Source organism: Zalophus californianus, chromosome 15 (assembly GCF_009762305.2).
Source record: "Zalophus californianus isolate mZalCal1 chromosome 15, mZalCal1.pri.v2, whole genome shotgun sequence".
Lineage (NCBI taxonomy): Eukaryota > Metazoa > Chordata > Mammalia > Carnivora > Otariidae > Zalophus > Zalophus californianus.
This window is the reverse complement of record NC_045609.1, coordinates 3,654,377-3,673,977: the sequence shown is the minus strand read 5'-3', so window position 1 is coordinate 3,673,977 and position 19,601 is coordinate 3,654,377. Positions and strand designations below refer to the sequence as shown.

At 39.5% G+C, this 19,601-nt stretch overlaps 1 protein-coding gene across 1 annotated transcript in view; it reads right to left on the bottom strand.

Moving 5' to 3' along the window:
• Positions 1-19,601, bottom strand: part of PCDH15 (protocadherin related 15) — a 1,343,394-nt gene that overhangs the window by 249,096 nt on the left and 1,074,697 nt on the right. The window contains exon 20 of the mRNA XM_035724230.1: positions 5,805-5,933. Within this exon, the coding sequence (XP_035580123.1) occupies positions 5,805-5,933 (129 nt within the window). The remainder of the gene's footprint in view (positions 1-5,804; positions 5,934-19,601) is intronic.

Below are 19,601 nucleotides of genomic sequence, written 5' to 3'. Positions count from 1 at the left end.
ATTCTTTAATTTACCTGGTTGACCCATTCATTCTTTAGTAGGATGCTTTTTAGCCTCCATATATTTGAGTTCTTTCCGACTTTCCTCTTGTAATTGAGTTCTAGTTTCAAAGCACTGTGGTCTGAAAATATGCAGGGAATAATCCCCATCTTTTGGTACCAGTTGAGACCTGATTTGTGACCTAGGATGTGATCAATTCTGGAGAATGTTCCATGGGCAGTAGAGAAGAATGTGTATTCTGTTGCTTTGGGATGGAATGTTCTGAATATACCTGTGAAGTCCATTTGGTCCAGTGTGTCATTTAAAGTCTTTATTTCCTTGTTGATCTTTTGTTTAGATGATCTGTCCATTTCAGTCAGGGGGGTGTTAAAGTCCCCCACTATTATTGTATTGTTGTCAATGTGTTTCTTTGCTTTTGTTATTAATTGCCTTATATAATTGGCTGCTCCCACGTTAGGGGCATAGATATTTACAATTGTTAGATCTTCTTGTTGGATAGACCCTTTAAGTAGGATAGAGTGTCCTTCCTCATCTCTTATTACAGTCTTTGTTTTAAAATCTAGTTTGTCTGATATAAGGATTGGCACTCCAGCTTTCTTTTGGTGTCCATTAGCATGGTAAATAGTTTTCCACCCCCTCACTGGGGTGTCTTTGGGTCTAAAATGAGTGTCTTGCAGACAGTATATCAATGGGTCTTGTTTTTTAATCCAATCTGATAGCCTGTGTCTTTTGATTGGCCCTTTAGCCCATTTACATTCAGGGTAACCATTGAAAGGTATGAATTTAGTGCCATTGTATTGCCTGTAAGGTGACTGTTACTGTATATTGTCTGTGTTCCTTTCTGGTCTATGCTGCTTTTAGGCTCTCTCATTGCTGGGAGGACCCCTTTCAATATTTCTTGTAGGGCTGGTTTTGTGTTTGCAAATTCCTTTAGTTTTTGTTTGTCCTGGACGCTTTTTATCTCTCCTTCTATTTTCAATGATAGCCTAGCTGGATATAGTATTCTTGGCTGCATATTTTTGTTGTTTGTTGCTCTGAAGATATCATGCCAGTCCTTTCTGGCCTGCCAGGTCTCTGTGGATAGGTCTGTCGCCAATGTAATATTTCTACCATTGTAGGTTACATATCTCTTCTCCCGAGCTGCTTTCAGGATTTTGTCTTTGTCTCTGAGACTCGTAAGTTTTACTATTAGATGCCGGGGTGTTGACCTATTTTTATTGATTTTGAGAGGGGTTCTCTGTGCCTCCTGGATTTTGATGCCTGTTTCCTTCCCTACATTAGGGAAATTCTCTGCTATTATTTGCTCCAATATACCTTCTGCCCCTCTCTCTTTCTTCTTTTTCTGGGATCCCAATTATTCTAATGTTGTTTTGTCTTATGGTATCGCTTATCTCTTCAATTCTGCCCTCGTGATCCTGTAGTTGCTTATCTCTCTTTTTCTCAGTCTCTTTATTTTCCATCATTTGGTCTTCTATATCGCTGATTCTTTCTTCTGCCTCATTTATCCTAGCAGTTAGTGCCCCCATTTTTGATTGCACCTCATGAATAACCTTTTTGATTTCGACTTAGTTAGATTTTAGTTCTTTTATTTGTCCAGAAAGGGTGTCTCTAATAACTTCCACACTTTTTTCAAGGCCAGCTAGGATCTTTAAAGTCATGATTCTGAACTCTAGGTCTGACATCGTACTAATGTCCGTATTGAGTAGGTCCCTGGCAGATGGTACTACCTCTTGTTCTTTTTGCTGAGGTGATTTTTTTTGTCCTGTCATTTTGTCCAGAGGAGAACAGATAAATGAGAGAACAGAATGCTAACAGGTCAACAATGTCTCCAGCAAATATACTCTATACAAATCAGAAAAGACCTGAAACCAGGGGACAAGAAAGGGAAAGAAAGATGAGAGAAAAAAAAAAGGAAAAAGAAAAAGATAAAAAAAAAGAAAAACAGAATATGATCAAATATGATCAGGCTAGTGCATAGATCAGTGCCACACACTAGCTTTTGGGCATATTTTGGGCTGTTAGAAGAAAGTGCCTGCTAAAATTTTAAAGGAAGAAAGACTTATCTATGTACAAACTAAGGGTTGATACAATGAAGGGATGGAAGATGACTGTAAAGATGAAAATTATAAAAGATTTTTAAAAGGAATTGATAAGAAGTTGTTTTTTAAAAAGAAAGAAAAAGATTTAAAAAGAAAAGGAAAAAAGAAAAAAAAAGAAAAAAAAAAGGAGAGAATGTGATCAGGCAGGAGACTAGAACAAAGCCATACACTAGTGATATAGGGTATATTTTGATCTGTTAGAAGAAATTGTATCTCAAAATTTAAAGAGAGAACAACTTATATATATATATGCCAAAAATAAGGGTACCTACTATGAAGGGATAAATATATGACTCTAAAAATGAAAAATAAAAAATATTTTTTTAAAAAAAAAGGATTGATAAGATATTATTTGAAAAAGGGAAAAAGAAAAATTCAAAAGAAACAGTTAAAAAAATTAACTTTGAAAAACTAATGAATTATGGTAAAAAAGCCATGAATTCTCTGTGCAGTATTCCCCTAGCGCTGGATTTCTCCCGTTCTCCTTGATCGGTAAACTTGGTCTTGGCTTGCTGGCTGTTCGTACTGATCTTCTGGGGGAGGGGCCTGTTGCTGTGGTTCCCAAATGTCTTTGCCGGAGGCGGAATTGCCCCGCCCTTGTAGGTCCGGGCTAAGCAAGCTGCTCGGGTTTGCTCTCAGGAGCTTTTGTTCCCTGCAAGCTCTCGGTACAGCTTTGGAGGACCAGGGCAGAAATGGTGGCCTCCCAATCTCCGCCCGGAGGAGCTGAGAACTCGGGCCCCGCTCCTCAGTGCGCCCCCAGAGAAAAGCAGTCACTCCCGTGTCCCCGGTCTCCGGCCGCACTCCGCGCTCACCCGGCCTGTGACCGAGCGTTGCTATCTCTGGCACCCGACCCCGTGTGGAGTCTCCAAACCCAGCAGATCCCTGCAGTGCGCTCCCGCGCCGCTCCTCCCAGGGGAGGAAGGGGAGTCTCCCCGGATCTGCCGCTTGTTGGGTCCCTGCTGGAGGAGCAGTGGCCCGACTGGGCCGCGGATCACAGTTTATGGCCACCCCGAGCTGAGCGCCCGCGCCTCGGCTCCGTCTCTGCAGCCGGCTTCCCCGCTCCGATCCCCGGGAGCTCTGCCGCACTCAGGCACCCCCGGTCTCTCTGTGACCCCGAGGGTCCTGAGACCACACTGTCCCGCGAGGGTTCCACCCCCCGCTTAGCCACTGGAGCGACGTCCCTCAGCGGAGCCGACTTCTAGAAGGTCCGATGTTGTGCTCCGCGGCTCTAGCACTTGCCAGAAGCGGCCGACGGAGGCCCCCTCCCCGCCGTCTATCCTCCCGAATATCGCCTCGGATTCACTTCTCCGCACGCCCTACCTTCCAGAAAGTGGTCGCTTCTCTGTTCAGAGAGTTGTTGCTACTCTCCTCTTCGGTCTCCTGTTGAGTTCGTAGGTGTTCCGAATGGTTTGATCCCTATTCAGCTGAATTCCTGGGACCAGACGAAATCCAGGTCTCCTACTCCTCCGCCATCTTGCTCCGCCCTCTCCGCATGTATACTTTCTGACTGACTTCCTTTTTATTTTTTATTTTTATTTCTTTAAATTTTTTATTGTTATGTTAATCACCATACATCACATCATTAGTTTTTGATGTAGTGTTCCATGATTCATTGTTTGTGCATAACACCCAGTGCTCCATGCAGAACGTGCCCCCTTGAATACCCATCACCAGGCTAACCCATCCCTCCACCTCCCTCCCCTCTAGAACCCTCAGTGTGTTTCTCAGAGTCCATCCTCTCTCATGGTTCGTTTCCCCCTCCGATTTACTCCCCTTCATTCTTCCCCTCCTGCTTTTTTTTTTTTTAACATATAATGCATTATTTGTTTCAGAGGTACAGATCTGTGATTCAACAGTCTTGCACAATTCACAGCGCTCACCATAGCACATACCCTCCCTGATGTCTATCACCCAGCCACCCCATCCCTCCCACCCCCCACCACTCCAGCAACCCTCAGTTTGTTTCCTGAGATTAAGAATTCTTCATATCAGTGAGGTCTGACCAACTTCCATCTGCTGGTATCTACAGTCAGACCCAATGCCCTTGTATCCACATGGCAGAGAGCTGGCTGCTTGCTTGCTCTGGAGGCAGGAAGTAGCAAAAATATCCTCCTCCACAGCCTCAGTGACCAAGAACTCTCAGGATTTCGTGCATGAATTTGCCAGTCCCATCACTTCTCATGATCAATAATTCTGGGACATGTGTTTGCACAATTTCCTAGGTTCGCCCTTGGGATTGAGCCCCAGTCTTTCTAATGACTGGTTTAGTAGTTTGTCCCTTCATTAGCAGCTGTCTTTTCCCTGCATTACTTCCTACTGGTCTGTGAGTATCACTTGAACTTCTCCGAAATGATTTCTACCTCAATCTTTTGTCCACAGGTCTCCTCTTGTAGAGTCCACAGTAAAAGTTGTGACACTGGAGGTATTATTACACAGGGTTCTGGAGTTGGATGGCTTGCTGGCTACATGGCATCAAGACTCCATAGCTTGTTGCAGCAGGACAATGACTAACCCTCTCCCCTGTAGTGAGCTGGGGCAGCATCAAGGCGTGAGGGAATGTATGCCTTATGCAGTGTCTCCGGGATTTGAGAGACAGAGTGACAATGATGATGATAATAACTATGGAGCTGTTTTAAGTATTGTCAGAGCTCTGAGGGAATAAATTGATGAGCTCACGCGGCCCAGTCAAAATCTCAGGGCATGGTATGGAAGGCAGGTCTCTGCCTTTAACATTTAGAGAGGCCCTCCCCTTCTGCAGCCAGAGAGGAAACTGAACACCAGACCTTTGTCTGACTGAAGAGCAGCTGTCTTGTAGAGAAGGCTTGCTTAAAGGCACCAGCAAAACTCCTGTTCAAGACTCAAGGCTTTAACAGGGAAAGGGTGGGTTCCTGAAGTCTGGACTCGTACATCTGGGTGACCCACTCCTTGAGAGAGAAGGGTTCTCTCCTTGCCTGTGGCTCATACAGATGCCTCATTTCAGGTAGATACTGTGAAATATGTGTACCTTCCTCAAAATTCGCCCTCAGCTTATGGCTTCTAAACCATCCACCATGTTCATGACCAAGTATGGCCCAACTGAGGAAATACTATGCTTTCTATAAGAAAAATGGGATTCTTCATCAAAGGAAGTAGAGAAACTGGCTTATATGTCCAGTCTTAGGATCAGGAGAGCATGCTGGGCAAGAGGTGTGTGTGTGAAATAGGGGTACAAAGCAAACACTAAATAGATGTTTACACAACCAGATGAATTTACCTCTAAACATCTGTATTCTGAGGTATGCACTTACAAATTCACACTTAATGGTATAGCTAATTACATATTTCTCTACAGATACCTTATTATAATTCCAGAAAATAAAAATATATATTAAATAAGAAAAGAATACCCTCCAATGAATCAATGTTTAAAGCACTTAAGGGTCACAAAATGTAAATCAACAAGCTTAATAAGTGAATTCCAAATGGACATGAGGTGATTTATGAAAAACAAACAAACAAATAATCTTGAAGAGTATCCAGCACTGTGGCTGAGAATGAATGCACTTTATTGCTGTTTTGCCTTATACCCAAGTGATCTCACTCACTGATCACCTTCAATAATTCTGATGACCCACTGCATATTGCATTAGCTGAATCTCCTTTCAAAATTAAAATGTGAGAAATGTAGTCAACAAAAAAATACATTTAATATATATCTTCACTTACCCGTACTTGACCCACAAAGGCATTGGCTTCTTCCTCCACCACAGACAGGTTTCTAGGCAGAAAGGGGTCGAAAACTGGCGCGTTGTCATTGACATCTGTCACCACCACATTTACAGTAGCAGTAGAGGTCTTAAAAAAAAAAAAAAGGACTAAATATGAAAGAAGTTATTTTCATGTTGATGTCATCTAATTGGTCATCTTGGAGTTTGTCTGTCTGAAATAGAGTGAGACCTTGCCTCACTCCAACTAAAATCCAAAGCATCTCGTTGCTATCCTTATTCCTTAGCTTTCCAAAAAAGAAAAAAGAAAAAAAACCAGGAAGTTTTCAATATTCAAGCATTTCAAAAAAACAGATGGAGAAAGCAAATGATGATATTACAGGGCAAACATCTTCTTAAAAATGTCAAGTATTTCCTGGAGACTTAATTTGAGAAAGTGATTTTACCTTTATCTTGTTCAGGTATATGGGTGGCAAGCTTCTGTTTATACACACATGTACCTGTTTTTCTCTGAAATGTAACATTTCTCTAGTTTATATCACTTATATTTCACACTGTTTAAAAATAAAAATGGTGTCTTATCAAAGAGCACAGTGCATCAAAGGGGTATTTTCAGGTAAGTAAATGCTGTCAGAAAATACTACATTCATTATTTTCTGGGTTCACCTCTACACCAAGAGTTTGAGCACCATGTATCACTAGTTAACTGATTACCTTATGGTCATACAGCCCAAGGAAATCGTAAGCAGGTACACTTAAAAGTAGTACGTGCTACCTGGTTCAAAGGTCAACCCTTGGCCTGCCGCAACCAGAGACTATTACGTAGGTCAACAACTTTTGCAAAATCAAGGAACATCTTTAGATGTGAGTCAGGCTGGAAACTGTTCTTTCTAATCAAAGCCTGAGAAGCAGCACCTGCCCTGCACCCAGCTCTGTGATAGTGTGGGGCACATTATAGAAGCCTAGGGCCAGAATCAGAGAAAGAAAGGGCCCTTGGCTGGAAAATGAAAAATCCATTAGGCTACGATACTACATATGTGACAAGATGTAAATTAAAAAGTAGGAGAAATATGCAAGATGAAATAATTACCCAACTTTTGTTTTAAAAAACACCGACACAATTTGTCCTGATTGTACATGATGTGGGGTGCACCAATCCTTGGCTCAGAGGGAATGAATCTGGGGAGATCCTGCAGCCGTCATGGGCTGAGGGGTCAAACACTGGATTTCCTAGTGACCGAGGAGGCAAGGACCTGGTAAATGTCTTGTACTTGTCTTTCCTATTGGGATCATGGACGCTGTACCCTCTATTAGTAGTGGTGCATGGGGTCCAGACCTTGCCTCACTTCGACTAAAACCCAAAGCTCAAACTCCAATTGAATTAAGGCTGTCTGTCCCTATTTTAACAGAAGCAAAAGTATATCCTCTTTTGAGCAATACGACTTTACTGCAAGCTTTTATAATTTTTCCACATGCAATATCCAGCAGTCATTTAAAATTCACCATGCATAGCAGGGAATTCTTGGGTATTCATAATGGGTTCTTTCTCTATTTGTGTCCTGGCTACATTGATGGGCTTAATCTGTGAAAATTCATACAGCTATTCAGTATGATTTGTACATATTTCTTTATTGAAAAGCACAATAAAAATTTTATTTAAAGGCATGCCAAGGGTGACCAGAACAGTATTAGGTAGTCAAAACCTGGAAACAACCTAAATGCCCACCAGTAGTAGATGGTTTGATGTGCACAGTGCAATAATATATAATACTGAGAATGAACAGAGCATGTTTACAAGTACCCACAGGGATGAATTTCAAGAACATAAGGTTGAGGCTAGGAAGTCAGACACAAAGTAGCACATACTATATGAGTCCAAGCACATACATTTCAAAGATTGGCACAGTGTCTTCATTGTGATAGAAGTCAGAATAAGGATCACCTTATGAAGAAGGGAGGCTAGCACAGTCATAAGGCTGGGCTCTTGGGATGCTAATTGATTTCAGTTTCTTATTCTAAATATTGATTACATAGATGTGTTCACTGTGTGAAAATTTATTAAGCTGCACAATTCAAGTTTGTGCATTCTTCTGCGTGCATACCTTCATGAAACCGTGTAATTTAAAAGATGCATGAGCACAAACACACTTGTAGGTAGATATATGTGGCACTGTATAAATGCGAACGTTTTCGGATTAGATGAAATACAGAAAATTTAATTTGCTTATTTTAACTTTTATGTATTTTCCACATTTTCTCCAACAAGGCTACATTGCTTTTATGACAACGGCAACAACAAAACAGTTAAACAAATGTTATTTCTCTAAAAGTTGTGTGAGTTAAAACCAGTAAAAGGATGTTTTTACAGGAGCAGGAGTTCTCAATTTGCCTGAGGGTGAACAAAACATTAAAATTGACAGCCTGGAGTCAAAATCTAAGAGTAGCCACACTAGAGTCTGCTGACTTCCCTTCAAGTTGTCTGACCCTTTTTATGTCAGCCTGCCCTTATTTCCCTGTCAATCTACTGGATGGGTTTTCATCCCATTTCTTACAATTCCCATTCTTGACCCTATAGTGTGTGATGTTTTCAGACTGTTTCGGTCCTCAGTCAAAAACTATGGACTATAGCTGAGTGTGACAGAAGAGAGCTGGATCACTAAGTAATCTGAAAAGTTAAAGGACAAATCAACCATTTTTGTGCTAATAGGGGCTGAAATTTATGTATAGATGTATTTCTCCACATCTTAGTAATTGTATATGACATGAGGAATAAAAACTATGAATACGTAATTTCCGACTTACGTATTTCTTGAAAAGTAGTCTAGAGACCACTTGCATCAGAATCACTTGGTTAATCATTACAAATGCCCAGGCTACACATTAGACCTATTGATTCTATTCATCTAAATCTACTGGAATAGTTGTAGATTAGTTAGTTGTAAAGCACAATTATGTAAATATTTTTGATTGGTTCAGAAAGATGGCGACACTGCTTCAATATGGATCTGTGCCCTAGAGGAATTTTATGTATCATATCAAGGACAGATTTTCAGTTGGTTAAGGTTGCCTACTTAGACTATCAGCTCAGATCATTTTAAGTAAAGTTGATAAAAAGAACAATATGTCAGCTACATATGTTCACAATTAATTTTAAAAATCAATTTATATTATGGCAATTAAATACAAAAGATAAGATACCAAACTAATAAACCTGATTAGTGCAAAGCTACCTGTTTCCCATTGAGGGAATTTGTCTTACTGCTTATTTTCTCAAAAGTTGTATCAAATTACAATTCTAGTAGCTGGAAGTACTTGCAGTTTAGTACTGTATTCCATAAATTATCATTTTTGGGGTCATTACTTATTTTAATTATAACATGTCATAGATTTTATTTTGTTTTAAATCATGGATAAATCCTCACAATATGTATTAAATTCTCAACAATGCAAGCAGATATTTCTTTTGTAGCAGACCATTTGAAAACGAATTTATTTATCTTTTTAAGATTTTATTTATTTATTTGACAGAGAGAGACACAGCAAGAGAGGGAACACAAGCAGGGGGAGTGGGAGAGGGAGAAGCAGACTCCCCGCTGCACAGGGAGCCCAATACGGGGATCGATCCTAGGACTCTGAGATCATGACCTGAGCCGAAGGGAGACGCTTAACCAACTGAGCCACCCAGGTGACCCACACATTTATTTTCATAAACTGCTATGGCCTTGAAATAAAGACAATAATATGGTACCATTGGTTTGGTACAGTATAAAAATGTGAGATGTAAAGCCAAAGTCAAAAAAACCCACAAACGTGTACATTCATCTACACAAACCATTTTTTTTATTCATGAGAACATTTTTTTAAAAAAAAGTATTTTATAATCTACCTTGATTTTATATTATGGACTTTATTGAATCTATCAAGCTAATTTCCTAAATTATTGAAAACCTTGTTTAAGTGAAAGATATTTAGGGTGTTCAAAATGTATTCATTCTCTACTTACTGAAGATAGAATTATGATGACTCTACGTTGATATGGATCTAAATTTGAAACTATCTACTCATAAAGTGACAAACAGAAAAATTTGTAGTATATGCTATATAAGTGAGAAACAAAGAATGGAATGATAGAGCTGCCTTTTTTTTGTCAATGTGGAAATGTAGCCATACACACACACACACACACACACACACACACATATATTTGCAAAGACCCTTTAAAACTTTTCTATAAACATGTATGTTCAAACTAATGTTTATTAGCATGTTTAATTCCTTTCAATAAAAATGGAGAGTTGGAATCTGGAATAATGAGGTTGTGTCATTTAGGATCTGACCACTCTTGTTTTCATCCAATAGGACAAAGAAAATACATCTACTCTGTAATGGGCATTATTCTTAGGCAATATCAATGCAAAATATTTTTATTCATAGCTACAAATCATCCTGTGACTACAACATCAAGGCAAGCCTGCCTGACCCAGATCATAGAGTTTCTTTGATGACATAGACAGTGTGCCCTTTGTACCAGGGAGGCTGACATGGGAGATTTCTTCCCCTTCTGCGAATGAAAGAATAGAAAATGTCTTCCAGAAAAGCCTTCCTATTCTGGATTATGGGGAGGAGAAGGGGAGGTAGAGAGAAGACAAGGAGGGAGGATGCAAAGGTCCTTGTGTACATCCCCTCCCCCCCTATTATTCTGGAAGCACTTTGGGGAAAGTGGTGGTAGGTATTAGCAAGTAGGAGAACTTTGGGTGAAACGGTGGCTGACCCTTGTGGAGCATGGAAGCCTCCAGGGAATTTCCATGGCAGTCACATCTAATAGGACATGGCAAGGAATATGGAACAGTGGCAGAGACAAGTGGCCAAAGAGAGAAGCTGGGTTTCTTCGTGTGTGGCTCAGGAATTCTAGAAGCTGAGAGATCACTCTGTGAGCAAGGCCTTGGGTAAGGGCAAAGGACCCTGATGGTCAGAATCAAGTGCATGTCAGCGCTAGGCAGCAACAGATGCACCAAATACTCAGAGGAGTCATTAGGGGACTGGACTGAGAGGCCAAACCAGACACACCAGGCAAACAGAGGCCGGCAGAGATGGAGAGCATTCGAACTGGGTGCCCTCTTCCCGGCATCAAGAACTAGTAAGCATTCCCTGCACCTGTACAATTTTAGGATGAGGGCAGGCAAGAGAGGAAGAGCAGCTTCACTGGTGAGTACATGTTTACCTTGAAAAGAGTGGTTAAAACAAAAGAGGTTGGGATGTTGTTTCAAGCAAGTGAAGTGTGACCCGACCCAGCCCAGGGACATATCACCATCTAGGCAGCAGAGTGGACTCAGGAAGATTAGATTAGGGATTTAAAAAAAGGAGTTTTTAATTCTGTGCATATCTGAGTGCAGTGCGAGGAGAGTATATACTTTATAAATATCTATATTGTAAAAATATGTAATATAATTTATTATATATAAAATAAACATAGCAGAAACTAGTAGAACTTCATAGATTATCTCATAACTTAAAAAAAATCAAACTTCTAGAAGATTTATTTCAGAAAACACTAAAATGTCAGTATTTTATTGCCAACAAATGAGAAATATAAATCTATGCTTTTCAAAGAGAATGAACAAGTAGCTCATTCTCTTTTAAAATTACATGGTCATTTCTTCTTATAAGAGTATATACCCAAATAAAACCACTGCAGTTGTGTTTAAAAAAATATATATATATATATGTATCATTATTCTGTTCTAAAATTTTATTAAATGAGCTATATTGAAATTCAGTTATTTGCATTTCACCGAGTCTTCTCATATATTTTTCTCTTGTTAATGTTTCCTATAGTTTGACTAAACAGTTTAATGTTCAGCTTCTAGATTCTAATTGCTTATTTATATTGTCACATTTAAAAGACATTCAGGGGGCCACCTGGTTGGCTCAGTTAAGCATCTCCCTTTGGCTCAGGTCACGATCTCAGGGTCCTGGGATCGAGCCATGCATTGGGCTCCCTCCTTAGCGGGGAGTCTGCTTCTCCCTCTCCCTGCCACTCTGCCTGTTTGTGCTCTCTCTCTCTCTCTCTGTCAAATAAATAAATAAAATATTTAAAAATGAAATAAAATAAAATAAAAGACATTCAGGGAATAATGTCAGTTCAAGGTCCAAGCATAGATGCTAAGTTTCCTGCCAATCTGAATTGTAAGACATCACCAGTATTCACTATGAAAGCCATAATCAAGAAAGTCAAGCTAGGAGTTTTAGAAAATTATACAGAGAAACAAGAAGATCTAACAATTGTAAATAGCTATGCCCCGAACATGGGAGCAGCCAATTATATAAGGCAATTAATAACAAAAGTGAAGAAACACATTGACAGCAATACAATAATAGTGGGGGACTTTAACACCCCCCTAACAGAAATGGAAAGATCATCTAAGCAAAAGATCAACAAGGAAATAAAGACTTTAAATGACACACTGGACCAAATGGACTTCACAGATATAGTCAGAACATTCTATCCCAAAGCAACGGAATACACATTCTTCTTTAGTGCCCATGGAACACTCTCCAGAATTGATCATATCCTAGGTCACAAATCAGGTCTCAACCGATACCAAAAGATTGGGATTATTCCTTGCATATTTTCAGACCACAGCACTTTGAAACTAGAATTCAATCACAAGAGGAAAGTCGGAAAGAACTCAAATACATGGAAGCTAAAGAGCATCCTACTAAGGAATGACTGGGTTAACCAGGAAATTAAAGAAGAATTAAAAAAATTCATGGAAACCAATGAAAATGAAAACACAACTCTTCAAAATCTTTGGGATACAGCAAAGGCAGTCCTGAGAGGAAAGTATAGAGCAATACAAGCCTTTCTCAAGAAGCAAGAATGGTCTCAAATATACAACCTAGCCCTACACCTAAAGGAGCTGGAGAAAGAACAGCAAATAAAGCCTAAACCCAGCAGGAGAAGAAAGAAATAATAAAGATCAGAGCAGAAATCAATGAACTAGAAACCAAAAGAACAGTAGAACAGATCCACGAAACTACGAGCTGGTTCTTTGAAAGAATTAACAAGATTGAGAAACCCCTGGCTAGACTTATCAAAAAGAAAAGAGAAGTGACCCAAATCAACAAAATCATGAATGAAAGAGGAGAGATCACAACCAACACCAAAGAAATACAAACAATTATAAGAACATATTATGAGCAACTCTATGCCAGCAAATTAGATAACCTGGAAGAAATGGGTGCATTCCTAGAGATGTATCAACTACCAAAATGGAACCAGGAAGAAATAGAAAACCTGAACAGACCTATACCACTAAGGAAATTGAAGCAGTCATCAAAAATCTCCCAACACACAAAAGCCCAGGGCCAGATGGCTTCCTAGGAGAATTCTATCAGACATTTAAAGAAGAATTAATACCTATTCTCATGAAACTGTTCCAAAAAATAGAAATGGAAGGAAAACTTCCAAACTCATTTTATGAGGCCAGCATTACCTTGATCCCAAAACCAGAAAAAGACCCCATCAAAAAGGAGAACTACAGACCAATATCCTTGATGAATATGGATGCAAAAATTCTCACCAAAATACTAGCCAATAGGATCCAACAGTCCATTAAAAGGATTATTCACCACGACCAAGTGGGATTTATCCCTGGGCTGCAAGGCTGGTTCAACATCTGCAAATCAATCAACGTGATACAATACATTAACAAAAGAAAGAACAAGAATGATATGATCCTCTCAATAGATGCAGAAAAAGCATTTGACAAAGTACAGCATCCTTTCTTGCTCAAAACTCTTCAGAGTATAGGGATAGAGGGTACATACCTCAATATCATAAAAGCCATCTATGAAAAACCTACAGTGAATATCATTCTCAATGGGGAAAAGCTGAGAGCTTTTCCCCTAAAGTCAGGAACACGGCAGGGATGTCCACTCTCACCACTGATATTCAACATAGTATTAGAAGTCCCAGCCACAGCAATCAGACAACAAAAAGAAATCAAAGGCATCCAAATTGGGAAAGAGGAAGTCAAATTCTCACTCTTTGCAGATGATATGATACTTTATGTGGAAAACCCAAAAGACTCCACCCCAAAACTGCTAGAACTCATACAGGAATTAAGTCAAGTAGCAGGCTATGAAATCAATGCACAGAAATCAGTGGCATTCCTATACACCAACAACAAGACAGAAGAGAGACAAATCAAGGAGTCGATCCCATTTACAATTGCACCCAAAACCATAAGATACCTAGGAATAAATTTAACCAAAGAGGCAAAGGATCTGTACTCAGAAAACTATAAAATACTCATGAAAGAAATGGAAGAAGACACAAAGAAATGGAAAAATGTTCCATGCTCATGGATTAGAAGAACAAACATTGTGAAGGAGTCAATGCTACCTAGAGCCATCTACACATTCAGTGCAATCCCCATCCAAATACCATCCACTTTTTTCAAAGAAATGGAACAAATAATCCTAAAATTTGTATGGAACCAAAAGAGACCCCGAATAGCCAGAGGAATATTGAAAAAGAAAAGCAAAGCTGGCGGCATCACAATTCCGGACTTCCAGCTCTATTACAAGGCTGTCATCATCAAGACAGTATGGTACTGGCACAAAAACAGACACATAGATCAATGGAACAGAATCAAGAGCCCAGAAATGGACCCTCAACTCTATGGTCAACTCATCTTTGACAAAGCAGGAAAGAATGTCCAATGGCAAAAAGACAGTCTCTTCAACAAATGGTGTTGGGAAAATTGGACAGCCACATGCAGAAGAATGAAACTGGACCATTTCCTTACACCACACACAAAAATAGACTCCAAATGGTTGAAAGACCTAAACGTGAGACAGGAGTCCATCCAAATCCTAAAGGAGATCACAGGTAGCAACCTTTTCGACCTCAGCCGCAGCAACTTCTTCCTAGAAACATCGCCAAAGGCAAGGGAAGCCAGGGCAAAAATGAACTATTGGGATTTCATCAAGATAAAAAGCTTTTGCACAGCAAAAGAAACAGTCCACAAAACCAAAAGACAACCGACAGAATGGGAGAAAATATTTGCAAATGACATATCAGATAAAGGGCTAGTATCCAAAATCTATAAAGAACTTATCAAACTCAACACCCAAAGAACAAATAATCCAATCAAGAAATGGGCAGAAGACATGAACAGACATTTCTCCAAAGAAGACATCCAAATGGCCAACAGGCACATGAAAAAGTGCTCAACATCGCTCGGCATCAGGGAAATCCAAATCAAAACCTCCATGAGATACCACCTCACACCAGTCAGAATGGCTAAAATTAACGAGTCAGGAAACGACAGATGCTGGCGGGGATGTGGAGAAAGGGGAACCCTCCTACACTGTTGGTGGGAATGCAAGCTGGTGCAACCCCTCTGGAAAACAGTATAGAGGTTCCTCACACAGTTGAAAATAGAGCTACCATACGATCCAGCAATTGCACTACTGGGTATTTACCCCAAAGATACAGATGTAGGGATCCGAAGGGGTACGTGTACCCCAATGTTTATAGCAGCAATGTCCACAATAGCCAAACTGTGGAAAGAGCCAAGATGTCCATCGACAGATGAATGGATAAAGAAGAGGTGGTATATATACACAATGGAATATTATGCAGCCATCAAAAGGAATGAGATCTTGCCATTTGCAAGGACGTGGATGGAACTGGAGGGTGTTATGTTGAGTGAAATAAGTCAATCAGAGAAAGACATGTATCCTATGACCTCACTGATATGAGGAATTCTTAATCTCAGAAAACAAACTGAGGGTTGCTGGAGTGGTGGGGGATGGGAGGGGTGGGGTGGCTGGGTGATAGACATTGGGGAGGGTATGTGCTACGGTGAGCACTGTGAATTGTGCAAGACTGTTGAATCACAGACCTGTACCTCTGAAACAAATAATGCAACATATGTTAAAAAAAAAAAAAGAAGAAGATAGCAGGAAGGGAAGAATGAAGGGGAGTAAGTTGGAGGGGGAGACGAACGATGAGAGACGATGGACTCTGAAAAACTAACTGAGGGTTCTAGAGGGGAGGGGGGTGGGGGGTTGGGTTAGCCTGGTGATGGGTATTAAAGAGGGCACGTTCTGCACAGAGCACTGGGTGTTATGCACAAACAATGAATCATGGAACACTACATCAAGAACTAATGATGTAATGTATGGTGATTAACATAACAATAAAAAATTAAAAAAAAAGAAAATTATACGGAGAGCAAGTTTTGTATTTTGTATTTGTGTTTTGAATAGGAATTCTTCCCCATTGGGAAATGACAACCGATAAATTTGTTTAAAAAAAAAGAAAGAGAAAATCCTGACCTCTCTTTGCATATTTATATCTTTCACTGTGATTTGCATATGCATATATTTTGCTGTGCTATTGTTTTATAGACAACTACCAGTCACAAGCCCTACTTACTCATTATCTTTCAGCCCAGTGTGGATAATAAGATCTAAGTAGCGTTATGCCAGGTGGTCTCTGAAAGAGCTCTAGTTCAGGTAGAGAAAAGGCAGACTCTTCTTTGCCTCTCTGCAAAGCAGAGCAGATGCCTAGAGTTGCATTAGTCTTTGTAAACCCATTAGGTAAGTAGACTGAGGACGAAAGCAAACACAGGATAAATGGCAGAGTGGGTAAGAGACAGCAGGAGCCCCTGCCTGAGCCCATTCCTGTCCACCCATATGTTTCTTTATATGTGAGACAAACAAACTCTGCTTTGTTTAAGCCCCTGCTGTTTGGCTTCCTCTTATAGCCAGCTTCCTAAAGGCTATCCCTAGCACTGCTTGTTGAAGGAGTTCAGAGAACATCACCGCAAAATATGCCACTTTGCTAAATTGACTCCTTTGAATGAAAGGCACTTGAAAAAACAGCAAACACAGGAAAAACACTCTGTCCTTCCTTCTTTTTCATAAAAGCATAAAAGCATATTACATTCCCATGTGAAAGATGGACTCCCTGTATCAGAAGGAAACATTTTTATTACCAACAAGCACAAGAGGTTGAGACAGAGAATTCTATACAAGCAGACCTTGTTAAAATAATTCACCCCACCCTTTAGCCTCCCAACAGAGTTTAGTTGCCTTCCCACACCTGCCTCTCTCCCTGTCCCCTACTTCAAAAGCAAGTGGGTTTTGCCAATTCTTTGGGTCTTCATTTCCTTATGGGGGCTAAAACATCATGTGAAACTTACATAAATTTGTATGCTTTCTCCTCTTAATCTTTAATTTTCAGACCCAGCCAGGGACCTTAAGAGGGTCGAGGAAAACTTCTTCCTCCCTGTGGATCAAATTATATCCATAAACATAATAAGGTTTGCCCAGATTTTCCAATAACATTTTCCAATAAAATGTATTTTTAGTTCAGATTGGTTGGACTTAGTTTAGCTTAGAAGTAAATACTGTTACAAAGAAGCTTCTGAAAAGAAGTTGTATGTATATTCCTTCAAAAAATGCATTTGGGAGCTATCCTAGATGCTATTATTATAAGGTAAAATGTAGCTGCTTATAAAAAATATATGATATACAAAAATTTCGAAGTCTTTTCAGCTAAAATGTGAAAATATTGGAATAAAACATGGTGGAAGCTTTCTTAAGGAATTTTCAACTTTATAGATTTGCAAAGAATTCCAAGTAAGTGTAAATAACTATTTAATTCTAGAAAGTATGAGTTTATTTGTATTCATGATAGCTGAAGAAATCTAAATATTTATAACAATGAGATATTTAACTTGTATAGGTTTTTTCAGCTACTATTGACAAAGTTGATTTAGAGAATGGAAAAAAACCCAAGAACATCAATAACATTCTTTCAACTTTGTCTACAAAACAATAGTGATGAGCAATAGAACATTAGCTCTCTTTTCCCTTAAACATATTTTGGGGGTGGTAGAGGAGGTGGTTTTCCATGATGAAATTATCAAATTATATCTTCGCAATCTGTTTCACACAAATTGCTGGTAATAATTTTGATTTAAGAAGAATACATAGACCTGGGGTCTGTGTTCATTAAATTATCTTTCTTTAAAACCATAATCATTAGGGTTAAAAGGTTAATTTTACCCTAACTCTACAAAGGACATAAGTTTAAATGTGTAGATAAGAAAAGCACATCACAACACAACACTGTAGTGATTGTGTTATCACTTTCTCCTTCAGGAACCCACAATATGTGCCCACATAGAAGTTCATCCCTAAAATTATGTAAATAATGGAATTAGCTAAAGAAGCTTTTATTTGAAACCTAAATCTTCCTTTCTCTACTGATATTCTCAATACAAATTTCGAAAATAAAACACATTTACTTAAGAGGGTCAGAATTTTAAAGCTGAATGAGACCTTACTGATCCTAGGAATGAAAACAGGGGGGCTGTTGTGGTGGGGGGCGGGGACGAGAAATGCTAAGTGACCCCCGGCCAAGGGGACTGAGATACTCAAGTAAGTAACTGGAAAAAAACATGCTCTAGAAGAAATTAACCCAGAATTTATTCTGTTTTGGATGTAGGCAAACCCATAATTAGTAGATTGAGATTACGTCAGATATCTTTTTTTTTTTTAAGATTTTATTTATTTATTTGACAGAGAAAGACACAGGGAGAGAAGGAACACAAGCAGGGGCAGTGGGAGAGGGAGAAGCAGACTTCCCTCGGAGCAGGGAGCCTGACGTGGGGCTTAGTCCCAGGACCCTGGGATCATGACCTGAGCCGAAGTCAGATGCTTAACGACTAAGCCACCCAGGTGCCCTCAACTGAAGTTATAAACTATAAATGCTCAAGAATGTCCATACCAACAAGAAGTCATCTCAATGGACATGATATTTTTAAAAAAGAACAACACATTCACACATCCATTTGAATTACAAGACACCGTGGGTGTGATAATGAGAAGCACCAGGGTTGTCCCCAATTTCCACACCAACTATCCGCTCCTCAGAGGTTACTGCTTTTAACCATGTCTGTCTTTACTTCTGGTTGTTACTTCCAAAACCCTAAATAATATGCTTATGTCCCCATTTCTTTCTTTATTTGCTTTTGCCAAACTCTACTCCCTACTATACAAAATGAGGATTTATTTCTTCATGATACTTCTTTCTTCATCCTTCCTATTTTTGAGACATGCAAAATTTTCCAGTTCTTTATTGATTGCCTTGGCAAAGTTGAATAAGATACCTATAACTCTATAAATCTTGCTATCAACTTTAAACAGTCATTTAGACATTCACTGTGTAAAATATTTATGTTTGTATTCTTTTTATTTTATTTTATTTTTAAAGATTTTATTTATTCATGAGAGACAGAGAGAGAGAGAGAGAGGCAGAGGCAGAGGGAGAAGCAGTCTTCCCATTGAGGAGGGAGCCCGATGCGGGGCTCTATCCCAAGACCCTGGGATCATGACCTAAGCCAAAGACAGATACTTAACCGACTGAGCCACCCAGGTGCCCCTACGTCAGATATCTTAATATACTATTTTTTCCCATCTGTTCTCTTGTCTAAGAAATTATTGTTAGGGCCAGATTTAAAGGTCCTGCCTATATCACTGTCATTGATATCTGATTTGTAATGTGACATCTTCCAAAGCTGTGCATTTTTTTTAATCCTAATGATTTTTTTCTACCCTAATGACTGACCTGAATGCCACTCATTTATTTTACTTCTACTCATTTATTTTACACTAATGACTCTCCTTCCTCCATACTGAATAATGCCTTCTCCTCCTCAGGTCCCCCCTCATTATCTTCTAGACAAGTTGCCAGTTAATCTTCAACATGTCAGAT